Genomic DNA, 15,339 nt, shown 5'->3' with positions numbered 1-15,339 from the left:
GAGGGAGAATGATCTGCCGCCGGTGGTCATTCGGCAGATGTGTGGGATGGTGGTGAGGGAGAGGTCACCAGAGCAAATCTGGCGGTTTGGGGTGTAGAAGGTGAGTCGTTCTTTGAGGTACGCTGGTCAGGTGTTGTGGAGTGCTTTGTGGGCATGGGTGGAGCTTGAAGGGGATCCTCTTGTTGATCGGGAGCCAGTGCAGGTCTTTTAGGTGGGTGGTGATGTGGCTGTGGCGAGGGATTCCGAGGATGAGGTGTGTGGAGGCGTTTTGTATGCGTTGGAGTCTTTTCTGAAGTTTGACCATGGTTCCCACGTAGAGGGCATTGCCGAAGTCCAGTCTGCTGCTGACGATGGTCTTGGGTGACCGTCCTTCTGGTTTCGGTGTGGATCCATATGTAGATCTTGCGGAGCATGTGAAGGGTGCTGAAACAGGAGGAGGAGACAGGAGGAGGAGACAGCGTTGACTTGCTGGGTCATGGAGAGCGTTGGGTCCAGGATGAAACCCAGGTTGTGTGCGTGGTTGGTAGGTGTCGGGGTAGCTCCCAGCATGGCCGGCTACCAGGAGTCGTCCCATGCGGAGGGGGTGGAGCCGAGGATGAGGACCTCAGTCTTTTCAGAGTTCAGTTTCAGGTGGCTGGTCTTCATCCACTCTGCAACGGCCTTCATTCCCTCTTGGTGGTTGGATTTGGCGGTGGCAGGGTCCTTGGTGAGGGAGAGGATCAGCTGGGTGTCGTCGGCGTACAAGATGATGTTGAGGTGGTGTGCTCGGACGATGTTGGTGAGAGGTGCCATGTAGATGTTGAAAAGGGTTGGGCTGAGGGATGATCCTTGGGGTACGCCGCAGGTGATTGCGGTGGCTTCGGATCTGAATGGGGGAGACGGACTCTCTGTGTTCTGCCGGGGAGGAAGGAGGTGTTCCAGTTCAGGGTTTTGTCATGGATCCCTGCGTCGTGGAGACATGTGCGTAGGGTGTTGTGGTAGACGGTGTCGAAGGCGGCAGAGAGGTCCAGGAGGATGAGGGCCGTGGTTTCGCCGTTGTCCAGCAGGGTCCGGATGTCGTCGGTGGTGGCAATGAGGGCAGTTTCGGTGCTGTGATTGCTGCAGAAGCCGGACTGGGAGGAGTCCGGGATGTTGGTCTCCTCCAGGAAGTGGGTCAGTTGTCTATTGGCGGTCTTCTCAATGACTTTCGCCGGGAACGGGAGCAAGGAGATGGGTCGAAAGTTATTGAGGTCCTTTGGGTCCGCCTTGGGTTTCTTGAGAAGGGCGTTGATCTTGGCGTGTTTCCAGCTCTCCGGAAAGGTGGCAGTCTCGAAGGAGCTGTTGATGATCTTTCGGAGTTGGAGGTGCGATGATGGAGCTTGCTTTGTTGAAGATGTGGTTGGAGCAGGGGTCCGAAGGAGAGCCGGAGTGGATGGTGTTCATGATTTTGATGGTGTCTTCGTCGTTGACGTGGTTCCAGGAGAGCAGGAGGTCGGTGTCTTTGGTGGGTTCTTGCGTTGGCTGGATGTTGTTCGTGCTGGAGCAGGGGGAGAGCTCTTTGCTGTTATGTGCATTGTTGTCGATGGGTTCCTTGAAGGAGGTCCTTTTGGCGGATCGCATGAGTTGGTGGTGCTTGCGTCTGACGTTCTTGAGGGCTGCGTGGTTGTCTGGTCTTGGCGCCACTGCTTCTCGATTCTTCAGCAGGTTTGTTCGGAAGTCTGGAGGTCGGAGTTGGATCAACTGTCTCTTGTGTAGGTGCACCTGTTAGTGGGTTTCCTGGTCTGGCGAGAGTGTTGGTACAGTCGTCGATCGATTGTCTGAAGTTGTGGGCCGCTGCGTTGGTGTCAGAGGGTTCGGACGAAGGGTCTCGGCGAGGGTGGTGAGGAGCTGGTGACTTTGTTCCAGCTGCGATGTGGCATTCGTTGCGTTCGGATGTGTGCGGTGTGTTTCTTGAAGGAGAAGTGGATGCAGTGGTGGTCAGAGTTCGGTAGTGAGGCTGAAGGTGACGTGGTTGCTTGCAGAGAAGATGGGGTCAAGCTTGTGTCCGGCGGAGTGGGTGGGTGTTGTGACGAGCTGTTTGAGTCCGAGGTTGGCCAGGTTGTCGATCAGGGTTGTGGAGTTGTTGTCGTTGGGGTTCTCGAGGTGGAAGTTCAGGTCTCCAAGGAGGATGTAGTCTGTGGATGCGAGGGCGTGCGTGCTGATGAGGTCGGGGACGGAGTGGCTGAACTGACCGGGGGTCTGTAGACAAGGGTTCCTCTGAGGGTGTGTGATTGACGTGAATCTGGAAGTGTAGGGTGATCTTGTAGCTGTCTCGGATGACAATGGCTATGTCTGGCGCCCAGGAGGCATTCATCCAGGTCCCCATCGGGAAGGCAACGTCCGGGGAGGATGAATCGAGAAGGTCCCAGAGTTCGACAGCGTGCTTGTGGACTGAGCGGGTGTTGAGTAGTATGCATCTGAGACTGTTGTGGCCTGCTTTGGTGGGATGGGCAGGGCGTGTGGGTGTGTGCTGGCTGGTGTAGCTGCAGCTTCGGCAGGTGAAGGGTCCCTGGGTGAACTTCGGGTGGCCTGGAAGCAGGTGGAGGGTTGGCTGGCGTTCAGTGCGTGGAGGGTATTGGCATCGTAGCAGTGTTGGGTATGGACCAGGGGTTCTGTCGCTGCGCACGTTCCTGGCGCGGACGGTCGCCAACGTGTTTGCTTTAGGCATGCCTTCGGCACGCCAGTGGTGCGAGCGCGCACCAGTCGCTATATATGGGGATGAGGGTGGGGGCAGGAGCAGAGGTCGGGAGGCAGGAGCGGGGATGAGAAGGGGGCAGGGCCGCAGGGGCAGCTGCGGTGGGAAGCAGGCAGAGCGAGGGGATAAACAATCCCAGAACAGTAGCGAGGGGCCAAGGGGAAAGTGAATAAAAATCAAGTTAACAGTTCAGAAGGTTAAAAAACAGAGCGGCAAAGCAGGGGCCAAGGGGAAAGTGAAATGAAAAATGAGTTACCAATACATGAGGATACCAATGCAGAGGGTTCAAAACAGAGCGGCAAAGCAGGGGCACAGTGAAGTGTACAAACAGGCACAGAGGACAGACACGAGGCGAGACCTGACGCGCAGGGACAGGCTGCTGGCTCGAACCCTGCTCGGCGGGAGGACTCTGTGCTTGCATCATGGGCAGAGCGGCTGAGCTGCTGGGGAAGGTGCTGGCCTTTGGCCGGAGGTCAGGGAGGTCGATCAACGTCGTCGGCATTATTTTCCCCGTCTTCGAGATTTTTGCGTCATCAATACTTTTCACGACTTTCCATGCCAGAAGCGTAGAGCCTTAAGTAAATGGCTATGGTGTGTTAAACAAGAAACTAGGGCCCTGAAGGGGAAAAGCCCTGACACTAAAAGATGATTCCATAATTTGGGGAGGATATGTGGTTCGGTAAGGAATTTGTGGCTGGATCATGTCTCTACCATAAGGCGTTACTGAAGGTGAGTAACTTGTCCATCTGATAGAGACATATAGCCACAGATTACTTACCTTTGAACAGATACCCAATCAATACCTTCCCCAGGGGTGTGACTGCGGAAAAGCTTTAAACTAGGAAATTATAGAAGACAGAACGGGCAAACAGGCCCTCCCTAGGAACCTGAGAATCCAGGCAATATTGTCTAGCAAAAGTGTGCAGAGATGCGGACTTGGCTGCCTGATAGGAACATGATGCTGGAGGGCTATGGTGGCTTTTTTGCCCTGGTGGAATGAGCCCTACGGCCTTAGGGAGGCCGCTTCTTTGCCATGGTATAACATATTTTGATGCAGAGAATAATGTAGTGTGATATGGTCCTCTTTGGACAGCACGCCTCTTCTGTGCTCCCACATATCGTATAAAGAGTTGGTCATCCACCCGGAATTCTTTTGTGAGTTCAAGGTAGAACAATAATGCTCTTTTTGGGTATGGACAGTGGAGACACTCCTCTTCCTTGGAAGGTTGTGGAGGTGCATAGAAAGTGGGCAGAGTAACGGACAGTCCCAGATGAAAGGGAGTTACAACCTTGAGCAAAAAGGATGCCCTTGTTCTCAGTATCACTTTGTGCAGGAAAACTGTCATTTAAAGAGGCTGTGACAATGCCTGTAGTTTGCTCAACCTCCTGGCAGAGGTAATTGCCACCAAAAAAAGCTATTTTAATGGTGAGCAACCGTAGAGGAAAGTTGTGCATCGGCTCAAACGGTGAGCACTTCAAGAAAGTAGGGACCAAATGAAGGTCCCATTGTGGCATAAGAAAAGGAGAAGTGGAAAACAAGTGGTTTAACCCCTTCAAAAAATCTCAGCACCAGAGGGGACTTAAAAAGTGAAGCATGATCTGGCAGCCAAAAAAGAGTAGAGAGGGCTGAAAGGTAGCCCTACAAAGTGCCCAAAACAGAGCCCTGCTGGTCCAAGGACAGGACAAACAGGAGAATATCTGCCAGGGCGGCATATGAGGGATTAATAGGATGTTATGTACAATATTTTCAAAATGTATTCCATTAGCAGGTGTGTACTGATTTCATGGAGGGATGTCTGGCTGCCACAATAACCTCACAGACTTTGTGCAAAAGTGGACAGGTTCAGGTGGAGGAAACTCCCCTGCTGCTGGGACAGAAGATCCTCCCAAAGGGGAACTGATAGGAGGATTAATGCTCATACTTAAAAGCTCTGGATACCAAACTCGCTGTTCCCAATCCAGAGCCACAAGAATGAATTGTGCCCAGTTGCTCCTGATTTTCTTGACCACTCTGAGGAGGAGTGGTAAGGGTGGAAAGGCATATAGGAGGCCTGAGCTCCACTTGTGGAGTGAGAGCCGCCTTGGATACTCAAATGCGAAAAACTGTTGACACTGCCCATTCTCTATAGAGGCAAACAGATCTAACCAAGGCTCTTCCCACTGCTGTAAAAGATCTTGTGCCACCTCCGGATATAGACGACACTTGTGATCCGCAAGGCACCTTAGGCTGAGTTTGTTTGCTCTGGTGTTCAGAGAACCAGATAGATGTCGAACCACCTGGGAAATGCCTTTTTGTTCCAGCCAAGTCCAGAGGCGCAGTGCGTCTTGACAAAGAGTCCACGACCCCATTCCGTCTTGTTTGCTGCAGTACCACATGGTGATAGTGTTGTCAATGAACACCTGAATTGGCTTCCCCTATATGGGGGAACATCCGGAACAACGACTCCGGAACAACAAGTTCCGAAGTCACGCAAGCCAAACGACTTGCCCGAACAATGAGTTAGTCTTAACCATGCATGTGCGTTGTTAAGTCTAAGTTGTTCTAGTGTTCGAGAACGGTGGGGGTGGAGTGTCCGCCAAGTAGAGAACATGTAAGAGGAGTTTGGGGTAGTTTTTAGGGGTGGGAGGGGTTTAAGGTAGTTTTTAGGAGGTGGGGGTTCGGGGTAGTTTTTAGGGGGTTGGGGCATCCGTCACTACTGTGAGATCTGTTTGGGGAAAGGAGAGTGGACTGCCTCTGACATAATTGCGGTTTGTTAGCCACCACTGCTGGTCTTTCGCAGAACCCTTCAAAATCTGAACCAGGTCCGTTAGATGTCCTCAATGCTGTGCCCATTGGTACTTCAGGTCCCACTGCAGAGCCTACATGCGCCACAGTGCATGTTCCACCAGCAGATGCCATGAAGCCCAACAGCCTCATAGTCATTCTCACCAAAATCCAGGATAGAGGCTGAAACATCGGTATCATACCCTGAATGTCCTGGACTCGCTGCTCAGGAGGATAGGACAGACTCTACACCGTGTACAGAACCGTCCAGAGGAAAGGGAGCGTCTGAGAGGGAACCAGATGTGACTTCTGCAAGTTGAACCCCAGCGAATGCAGGAGGTTCTCCATAGTCTGGAGGTGGGAGATGACTGCTTGGGACGAGCCCACCTTCAACAACCAGTCATCAAGATGAACAAGTTACTTACCTTCGGTAACACATTATCTTGTATAGAGTCTATCTAGCTGCAGATTCCTTACCTTTGAATTTCCCAGGCCTCAGGCTAGATCCGGAAACTTTTGCTTAGCAATACTCCTTGCGTGCGCCTTCGGGTGGGTCCATTCGGTGGGCAATTTGGCTCTGCGTGACATTGTCGGCATTGGTAGCATCGGTTATGACACTGCCCTCAAAGAGCAGAAAAGGACCATTTCTCGTTGGGTCGTTCTCTGCAATAAGATCTGCTATGCCCTGGCAAAGAAGCAGCCCTGTGAGGAATTAAGGCCCCATTCCACCAGGGGAAAGGCTGCGACTATGGCCTTGGCTCGATTTGTCCCAGTTTAAGACATCTGTCAGGCGGCAACATGGGCATCATTGCACACTACTGCCTGGATGGTCAGGTCCGCAGGGCCAGGCACTTTGCCCGCTCGGTCCTGCAGAACTTTCTAGTTTACGATATTGGACCACAGCCCTTCGCTGGGATGGTATGGCTGGGGTATATAATTCAAAGGTAAGTAATCTGCAGCTAGAAGTCTCTATCAGAGGAACAAGTTACTTAGCTTTGGTAACGCATTATCTGGTAGAGATTCTATCTAGCTTCAGATTTCTTACAGCCTACCTAAGCCTCCCCGCCTTGCTGACTAATATTGTAGCGGTACAAAAGGGGGTGGTGATGGACGGAGCATCTGAATCAATCAAACACTCACACCCAGTCAAAAGATCTGGGTTTAATCCATCACCGTTCTTTAGCCCACTCTGCCACCCCAGTTCAGACATGGCCATATGGCTGGAATGCCAGAACCAGTCCCTGGAAGCTTGTTTCCGGTCCAGGGAAGACATGGCTTGGCAGTTCGGGCTGGACTGTTCCCGTGAGGCACAGGGTCAGACTGATTTGCATATAGCCATGTCTGAACTGGGGTGGCAGAGTGGGCTAAAGAACGGTGATGGATTAAACCCAGATGTTTTGACTGGGTGTGAGTGTTTGATTGATTCAGATGCTCCGTCCATCACCGCCCCCTTTTGTACCGCTTTTGGCTGCCATAAGTGTGGCAGGGTATGCTCAGACGTGAGTCCCTTGCTCACTTTGCCACTGGATTCAAGCAAGCCGGGATGAGGACGGCTGGAATGCCAGAAACCGGTCCCCGGAAGCTTGTTTCCGGTCCAGGGAAGACATGGCTTGGCAGTTCGGGCTGGACTGTTCCCATGAGGCACAGGGTCAGACTGATTTGCATATAGCCATGTCTGAACTGGGGTGGCAGAGTGGGCTAAAGAACGGTGATGGATTAAACCCATATCTTTTGACTGGGTGTGAGTGTTTGATTGATTCAGATGCTCCGTCCATCACCACCCCCTTTTGTACCGCTTTTGGCCGCCATAAGTGTGGCTGGGTATGCTCAGACGTGAGTCCCTTGCTCACTTTGCCACTGGATTCAAGCAAGCCGGGCTGAAGACGGCTGGAATGCCAGAAACCGGTCCCCGGAAGCTTGTTTCCGGTCCAGGGAAGACATGGCTTGGCAGTTCGGGCTGGACTGTTCCCATGAGGCACAGGGTCAGACTGATTTGCATATAGCCATGTCTGAACTGGGGTGGCAGAGTGGGCTAAAGAACGGTGATGGATTAAACCCAGATCTTTTGACTGGGTGTGAGTGTTTGATTGATTCAGATGCTCCGTCCATCACCACCCCCTTTTGTACCGACTAATATTGTAGGGCTTGGGTTACTCCTTCTTTCAGGGACTTAGTGTTGCACATAACTGTGTCAGTTATTACATGGCTCTGTGCTTCTGGTGTGGATAAAACAAAAAGTACTGACATCCACATGCCTGGGTGGGCCTATATAGGCAACGCAATGTCATAACCAACGCTACAGACAACATCAAGCAGAGCAAAATGGAGCCACACGGTGGCATGACCAAGGGGTATTGTGCAGCAAAAGTTTCCAGATACAGCCTGACTCCTGGGAAATTCAAAGGTAAGGAATCTGCAGCTAGAAGTCTCTATCAGATAGGGGAAGAAGGGAACCCCTGAACTCCGCAGATGGGCTGCGACCACCTCCATCACCTTTGTGAACACCCGAGGGTCACTGATGAGGTCGAAGGGGAGCACAGCAAATTGAAAGTGCTCGTTGCCCACCGTTAACCGTAGGTAGCGACGATGGGCAGGCAGAAAGGGAATATGAAAATATGCATCATGCAAGTCCAGCGCTACCATCCATTCTCCCGGGTCCAGGGCAGACAGGACCTGAAATAGGTTGAGCATCTTGAACTTCTCCTTTTTGAGGAAGTAGTTGAGGGCTCTGAGGTCCAAGATAGGAAGAAGGCATCCATCCTTCTTTGGGTCCAGTAAACAGTGGGAATAACAACCACCGCCTATTTCTGGCCCAGGAACTCTCTCTATAACTCCTTTGGCCAAGAGAGTCTTGACTTGCTCGTGGAGTAGAGCAAGGTGATCCATCATCAGCAGATCGTACACTAGGGGCATAGATGGAGAGGTTGTCTCGAAGGGGAAGAAGTAGCCCCTTTGTACTATTTGCAGCAGCCACCTGCCCAAGCTGATATTTCGCCAGTGGTGGAGATGATGGCATATTCTGCCATTGACTGGTCGTGAATGATCCTGGAGGATCGGACTAGAAATGTTTTGCGGTGGAGGAGGGGATTGTGGCTTGGCTCAACATCTGGCCTCCCGACCCACTGGGTCGGGGTAAACTGCGTCCACGGCCTCTCAGAGGCAGGTGAACTTGTGGGGTTCTCTGGCTGGAATAGGGTTGGCACGGTTGGTAGTCCGTCCCAAAGCCATTAAAGGAGCAAATAGCAGATTCAGGCCGGGACGTTGTGGTGAGGTCCAAGAACTTTGCCGTAGCCCGCGAGTCCTCATCCAGGCGTGGTGACATTCGGCCACTGTTGTGGAAAGAGATCTGCCTAGTGAGTCTGTTGTGTCCAAGCCACATCAGATGGTGAACTTTGCTGCATCTCTCCCATCCGAAATGGCTTGGGAGTGTAGGGTCCGGTTCTCCTCCAAGACCCTGCGCAACTGTGTCCCATATCGAATAGGAATAATGCCCCAAAAGGCATGCAGTGTTTACCTAAAAAACAATAAAGTGAAGGGGGCCTAAGGGAGTTTAAAGATCACACAGAGACACATTCCCTGAATTGAAATATGAAACACAAAGGTGTCAAAGGGTCTGAAATAGAAATCTATGTGTGACATATTAAACTGATACTGTCCGTTACAACCCACTTGGCAAAAAACGACATAGAAAGATGTCCTGTGATCCCTACGTGACCTATCAGGATACCCATCAGTCACCACTCGGAACCGCCCTTCATCATTTGGGATTCCTGTGAACCATCTACTTGGACCACTACCAGTAAGTATAGAAGGTCAGATCTCATAACCTGGTAGTGACCAGTGTGGTTTAAATGTCAGTGGTACCAGTTGGTAAGTAAAAGGGTGACTGATTTGCAGTGCTTGTGAGAAAAGTGAGTGCTAGTGAAAATAAAATTGGGTGAGGGACCAAGAATGAAAGTTTATTCTGTCTTTTGCTCGCTCCGCCAATATTAAAAGAACAGCAAAGGTAAGTTTGACAAATAGCTACCTAGATGTAAGAGGTGATCGACATATTTCAGCAATTTTAACGGACCAACGAGTCCATTGCTTTCATCAGGACCGAGAAATTAAATAGTGCTACTGCAAGAAAAAAGTGTAATAATAATAAAAAGTGACTACATAATTAACATACTGCAACACGGAAAAAGATCACCTGAGTTCCTAGGTGTAGTCTTGGCTTGCAGGTGTATTTGTATGTCACCTTAGTGTCGAAGTTGACGGCTCAGGGAACGAGGGAAGCACCGCTCTCTCCGTCGGTACCTCTCCGCCGTCTTCCGAGCCGGTTATTAAAATGCTTAGTAGAAGTAAGTGCCTTCTGTAAATACCCAATTTGTAGTAAGTTTAGGATTTTGTCTTAAGTTAGTTGTTCCGTGAATCCGGCCCTCTGTGTCTATTCACTCAAACAGAGCACACCCTTTGTTGCAAACACACACACTAAAATCCTGTTTCCCCCCCATTCAGATTCAGATGAATGTGAGTGAAGATACATCATCTCTGGTGTAGTTTATAATCAGTTTGTTTTTTCCAAACAGTTCCGACTTCATAAGACAAAAATGCATCATGTCTGCAGCGGATAGAGACCCCTCTCGAAGGCTGAACATATTAGGAGCACTGTAAATGTAGAAAGAGATTCTGCCTTACAATGTTGTGTATGATGAACAGAGTAATAGAAGCATACCTGAAGCAGCAAGTGAGTGTAAATAGGAACACATTTGGAGTGACAACAAACACCAATAGTGTCATGTCAGGGTGTTGCCTTGACTATGTCATACTTTGAATCTTTTGACATGTCGGGTGGATATGTGAACTTTATAAATAGAGGTGAGAATACTAGAGAGCAATGTATAGAGAATGGAAAAGATACAAAGGGAGCCCTGGAGTGAGAAGAAGGGCCGCAATAAGAAGACAGAATAAAAATAGTAGACAACACACGCAGTTCATATTGGGTCTATGCCTAAGAAACAGATCGGACGAGCAACATAGAGAGACACAGTTAAGGAATAAAAAAGAAAGTTAATTAAAATGTTTTAAACGCCTGACTCACCTGAACATGGCAATCAGAAGGTTTAAGAGCAGAATGTTGGCAGACAGCAGGTACAGGCAGAGTAGAATAATTGTCAGCCACTCTGGGAAGCGGGCGACTCCATCCAGGGTTTCAGCACATTTCGGCTGAGTTGCGACTGACCCATCAGCTGTGCATGTGCTGTTATTAAAGTTTAACTCTTGAAAAAAGAAATACAGTCATGTGATAGTAGTAAAGTCTCAGCCTTCAGAATTCTCAGTCCTACCTATGGTACTAAGCACTTATAATTCAAGAAGTTATAAACATATTTACATTTTTATACATCACGCAACAATGTATTAACAATCCATTATCAACATTATAGGCAAAGGCTGCGGGGTTCGCGGAAGAGTTGGCTAGAATAACAATCAGAGTGGTGCAGGCTTACAGTCAAGAAAGGGCGCTTAAAATGGCACAAAACACAATTTCACAAAACAAGGGCATCAATTTCAGCGATTCTCTCACACAGAGGAAGACCTGCAGTGTCCCACATTTGGATGCCTTCAGTTGCATAGTTGATGCAACTGTAGGAATCCAAATGTGGGACGCTGCTGGCCTCTCATGAATTCAAATATAAAAGTAGTCTGTTCTAGTAAATTATGCATGGGCCCCCTTTTCCTCATCAACCACCAAGTGAATATCAACATGCATAGGTATTGACAATTGTAGAGGTATGCAGTTTGCAGAATAGCATCTCGAGAGCTATAATCCATTATTATGTCCGTATGAAATCTCAACTCATTCCTAAATTCACACTACCATCAATATAGGGATATGCACTGACAAATGTATCCCGGTTTCAACTCGCAATGCAAACACAAATCACCCACCTGTGCTAGCCAACCTGAGCAGCATTCACAGAACTCCCTTTAATCGATTCATGTGGGTTATATTTCAGTTAAAATGTGAAATCCTCAACCAGCCCCGAGAGCGAACGACACTCAGCTACTATATAATAAGAAGCGAAATGCCATTCTTTGAAATTTGTCATGTGCTATCATAAAATCCTTCAAACAGATGCTGTGGCTTTGTTTTTGGATGGGGTTCTGGTGTAAAGGTCCCCAGTAACAGCAGGTAATTTTTTAGATACCTTGTAGAAAAGTTTAAGCTCCCTTGTGGTTCGATACTCAAATTTTACAAACCTAGGTGACTTAAATTTCCATGTTGAAGCAGTCGATATTCCCAATACAAAAACGTTCATAGAAATCATAAACACATTGGGACTAACACAACAGACAAAGGGGTCCACACATTGTGCAGGACATACCCTTGACGGAATATGTACAAATGCCGCTCATCTAATTGTTGCCCCTTCAGTTACAATAACTTGGTCAGACCATAGGCTAATTCCCTTCACATTTGTCTATGATAATGTCCAATTAGAAAATTATCCCAGGAAATCGGGCTTCACACGGAAATGGAACAGCATGCTCTCAAATCCCAATTTACGGAGCATGGCAGAAACTACAAAACCTATCCTCACCGGAAACCCGCAGACTGACAATAATCTATTTAATGAATGGATGTTGTCATTGGTCAATACTTTAGCTCCGCTAAAGAAAAACACCATGAACAAAAAATCAGCCCCTTGGTTTACCCCCCATTTGAAAGTTTTAAAAGGACATTGTAGACAAGCGGAAAAACAATGGAGGGAATACTATGAAGTTGAAGTTCTGGAGCTTTTTAAACTAGCATTCAGATCATACCAAATTAGAACAGAAAAAAACACACACTATTTGAATTTAATAAATGGGGCAGACAATCAGAAAACTATTTTTAATATAGTGAAATCTTTCACTAATCCTACAAGCCTAGACCAATAAATTCCTCCTTCACAGGACCTATGCGATAGAATTGCTGGGTTTTTTGACAATAAAATCAAAGATCTAAAGAAAGATTTCACAAATATATCACCCAGGCCAAACAAAGCCCAAGCATTAGGAACAAAAAGGGAACTCACATGTTTTAAGGAGATACATTTAGAACAATCCAGGCAGGCCATCCTCTCTTGTAAGTCAGGTTCACCTTTCGACCCATGCCTCCTAAAAATCTTACATGCATTGGTGGAATACTGTAAATCCCGCTATCAATCACATCATCAATACCACCTTTAGACTAGAAAAATTCCAGATACCTGGAAAACTGCTGCTGTGAAGCCACTCCAAAAAAAGAAACTTTTTTGGGGGGCGTGGCTAAGCACAGGCAGAAGATGGTCCTGTAAGAAGAGGGTTCCGTCCTCCCGCCCAGCCCAAGGCAATCCTGAGAGATAATCCGTTATATCCCTCGATAGCAATAGTGATCGGAACACGGGCCGAGCCCATCCCGCCGGTTCCAGGGTTCGGAGGAGACCCAGAGGAGGAGTTACGGCGCCCAACAATCCCGGCCTCTGACTGGGCCTGAAGCCGAGTTTGCCCAGAGGGGAGTTCCGTCCGGAACCTGGGAGGTTGGAGGTGGCGCCGCAAGCCGCGGAGCTGTCGCCGGAAACCTGCGCGGCGTCTAACCCTGGAGGATGAGGCTGCCGCTGCTCGGCGCTGAAAACTGCGGTGCCGGGGGGGAGGGGTGCGGGGGAGCTACGGTGCGGAAATCAGAGTTTGGAATTGATGCGAGGTGGGGCGAGCCGGCCGCGAAAAGCAGGATGGCGGCGGCTCGTCCCTGAGGTCCGACGCGCTCTGGTGCCTCCCCACCACACAGACTCTTGGCCCTCCCTGGGGGTACTGGTGTTGGGCCGCTGGCTTGTGGCCCCCTACTGACTGTGGCCCTCGGGGTGCCAACCCCGGCGAGACCTGCACGGCATTTGACCCTGGAGGGGGAGGCTGCCGCTGCTCGGCGGTGAACACTGCAGTGCAGGGGGGCCGCGGGGGAGCTTTGTTACGGAAATAGATGTTTGAACCTGGGGCGAGCCGGCCGCGAGAAGCAAGATGGCGACGGCTCATCCCTGAAGCACAAGTTACTACTTGTGTAACGATATATCTGTAAGAGAAATTAGTTAGTGATATATTCCTTACCTTAGAATATCCCCAGGCGTCAGACTGTATCCGGAAATTTTTGCGAAGCAGTACCCTTGCGCGTCGGTATGCGTCGTCTGTGGCTCCGCGTCCGTCGTCGATGTCGTGGGTGCCGTGATGACGTCGTCGGAGTACTTAGACACCGCCTCCGCGTGATGACGTCAGTTCTTAGCGCCGCAGCATCTAACGACATCACTCCCTCCCAAGACCTCTGCGACGCGTTATCCTCCTTCTTCTACAACAAAATTGCCGACATCCACAACAGCTTCACGAACACTCCCAGCGACCAACCCTCACCACCTTCCTCAGATCCCACTCCACTAACTAACAACCTCAGCGCCTGGAACCCAATCACCACTGAAGACACCATCGCACCCCACCTCCGTGATGTCATCAACTGCTCGTTCAACTCTGCCACCTTTCCAGAAAACTGGAAACACGCCGAACTCAGCGCCCTTCTGAAGAAACCCACAGCAGACCCCTCTGAACTTAAAAACTACCGACCCATATCCCTCCTCCCATTCCCGGCCAAAGTTATTGAGAAGGCCGTCAACAGCCAGCTCGCCGCCTTCCTTGAATCCAACAACTCCCTTGATCCATCTCAATCCGGGTTTCGAGCAAAACACATCACCGAAACCGCCCTCATTGCAGCGACCTACGACATCCGAACACTCCTGGACAACAGAGAAACAGTGGCCCTCATCCTACTCGACCTATCTGCCGCTTTCGACACGGTTTGCCACAGCACCCTTATACATCGCCTCAGCAACATCGGCATACAAGGAAAAGCCTTGAACTGGATCATCTCATTCCTCGCTGGGAGAACTCAAAGAGTCCGACTTCCCCCATTCTACTCAAAGTCCACCGAAGTCATCTGCGGCGTACCTCAGGGATCCTCACTCAGTCCCACCCTCTTCAACGTCTACATGAGTCCTCTCGCCTCCATCGCGCGTCAACATAACCTCAACATCATCTCTTACGCTGATGACACCCAGTTAATCCTTTCCCTCACCAAAGACCCCAACACCGCCAAAACCAATCTTCACGAAGGCATGAAAGAAGTAGCCGAATGGATGAATCATAGCCGCCTAAAACTCAATTCAGACAAAACGGAGGTGCTCATCCTAGGATCTTCCCTCTCAGCTTGGGACGACTCTTGGTGGCCTTCCGCTCTGGGCACAGCACCCACACCCACAGACCATGCACGCAACCTTGGCTTCATCCTAGACTCCTCTCTCTCGATGTCCAGACAAGTCAGCGCAGTCTCGTCTTCTTGCTTCAACGTACTTCGCATTCTCAAAAAGATCTTCCGCTGGATCCCCCTCGAGACAAGAAAGACTGTCACCCACGCGCTGGTCACGAGCCGACTGGATTATGGTAACACACTATACGCCGGAATCGCAGCAAAATTACAGAAAAAACTCCAGCGCATCCAAAACGCGTCAGCGAGACTCATTTTAGACATCCCACGCCAAGATTGTGAGAAGTTGGCCTGATATGCAGTGCTCACTATTCTAGTGATCACTATGTATCCTTCCAACAACCCTAGGGACGTCGTGTGCAGAGTGGGAAGTCTCACGCGTAAGGCGGGAAAAAGTCTATGGAGGCTAGTAAAGTTAAAGTTAGTGTTCTCGGGCGAACTCGACTAGGTAGAGCTGAAACGAAAAAGGATTCTGACACTTGGATAGTTAAACTATGCTGGAGCACCGGAATGCTCAGGTTACCTAGCCCAGGGGCTGCGGCTGCATAGGGGTGA

At 49.8% G+C, this 15,339-nt stretch overlaps 1 protein-coding gene across 7 annotated transcripts in view; it reads right to left on the bottom strand.

The window, feature by feature from the left end:
- Window positions 1-15,339, bottom strand: part of LOC144773616 (transient receptor potential cation channel subfamily M member 2-like) — a 4,189,411-nt gene that overhangs the window by 1,352,746 nt on the left and 2,821,326 nt on the right. For all 7 annotated transcript variants that reach the window (XR_013600029.1, XR_013600030.1, XM_078658762.1 and 4 more), the window contains one exon: window positions 10,561-10,738. Coding sequence is in view for 5 of the 7 variants with exons in the window: in XM_078658762.1 (XP_078514888.1) it covers window positions 10,561-10,738 (178 nt within the window). In the remaining 2 variants the exon portion in view is untranslated. The remainder of the gene's footprint in view (window positions 1-10,560; window positions 10,739-15,339) is intronic.

Source organism: Lissotriton helveticus, chromosome 8 (genome assembly GCF_964261635.1).
Source record: "Lissotriton helveticus chromosome 8, aLisHel1.1, whole genome shotgun sequence".
Taxonomy (NCBI): Eukaryota; Metazoa; Chordata; class Amphibia; order Caudata; family Salamandridae; genus Lissotriton; species Lissotriton helveticus.
This window is presented reverse-complemented; position numbering and strand designations above follow the sequence as displayed.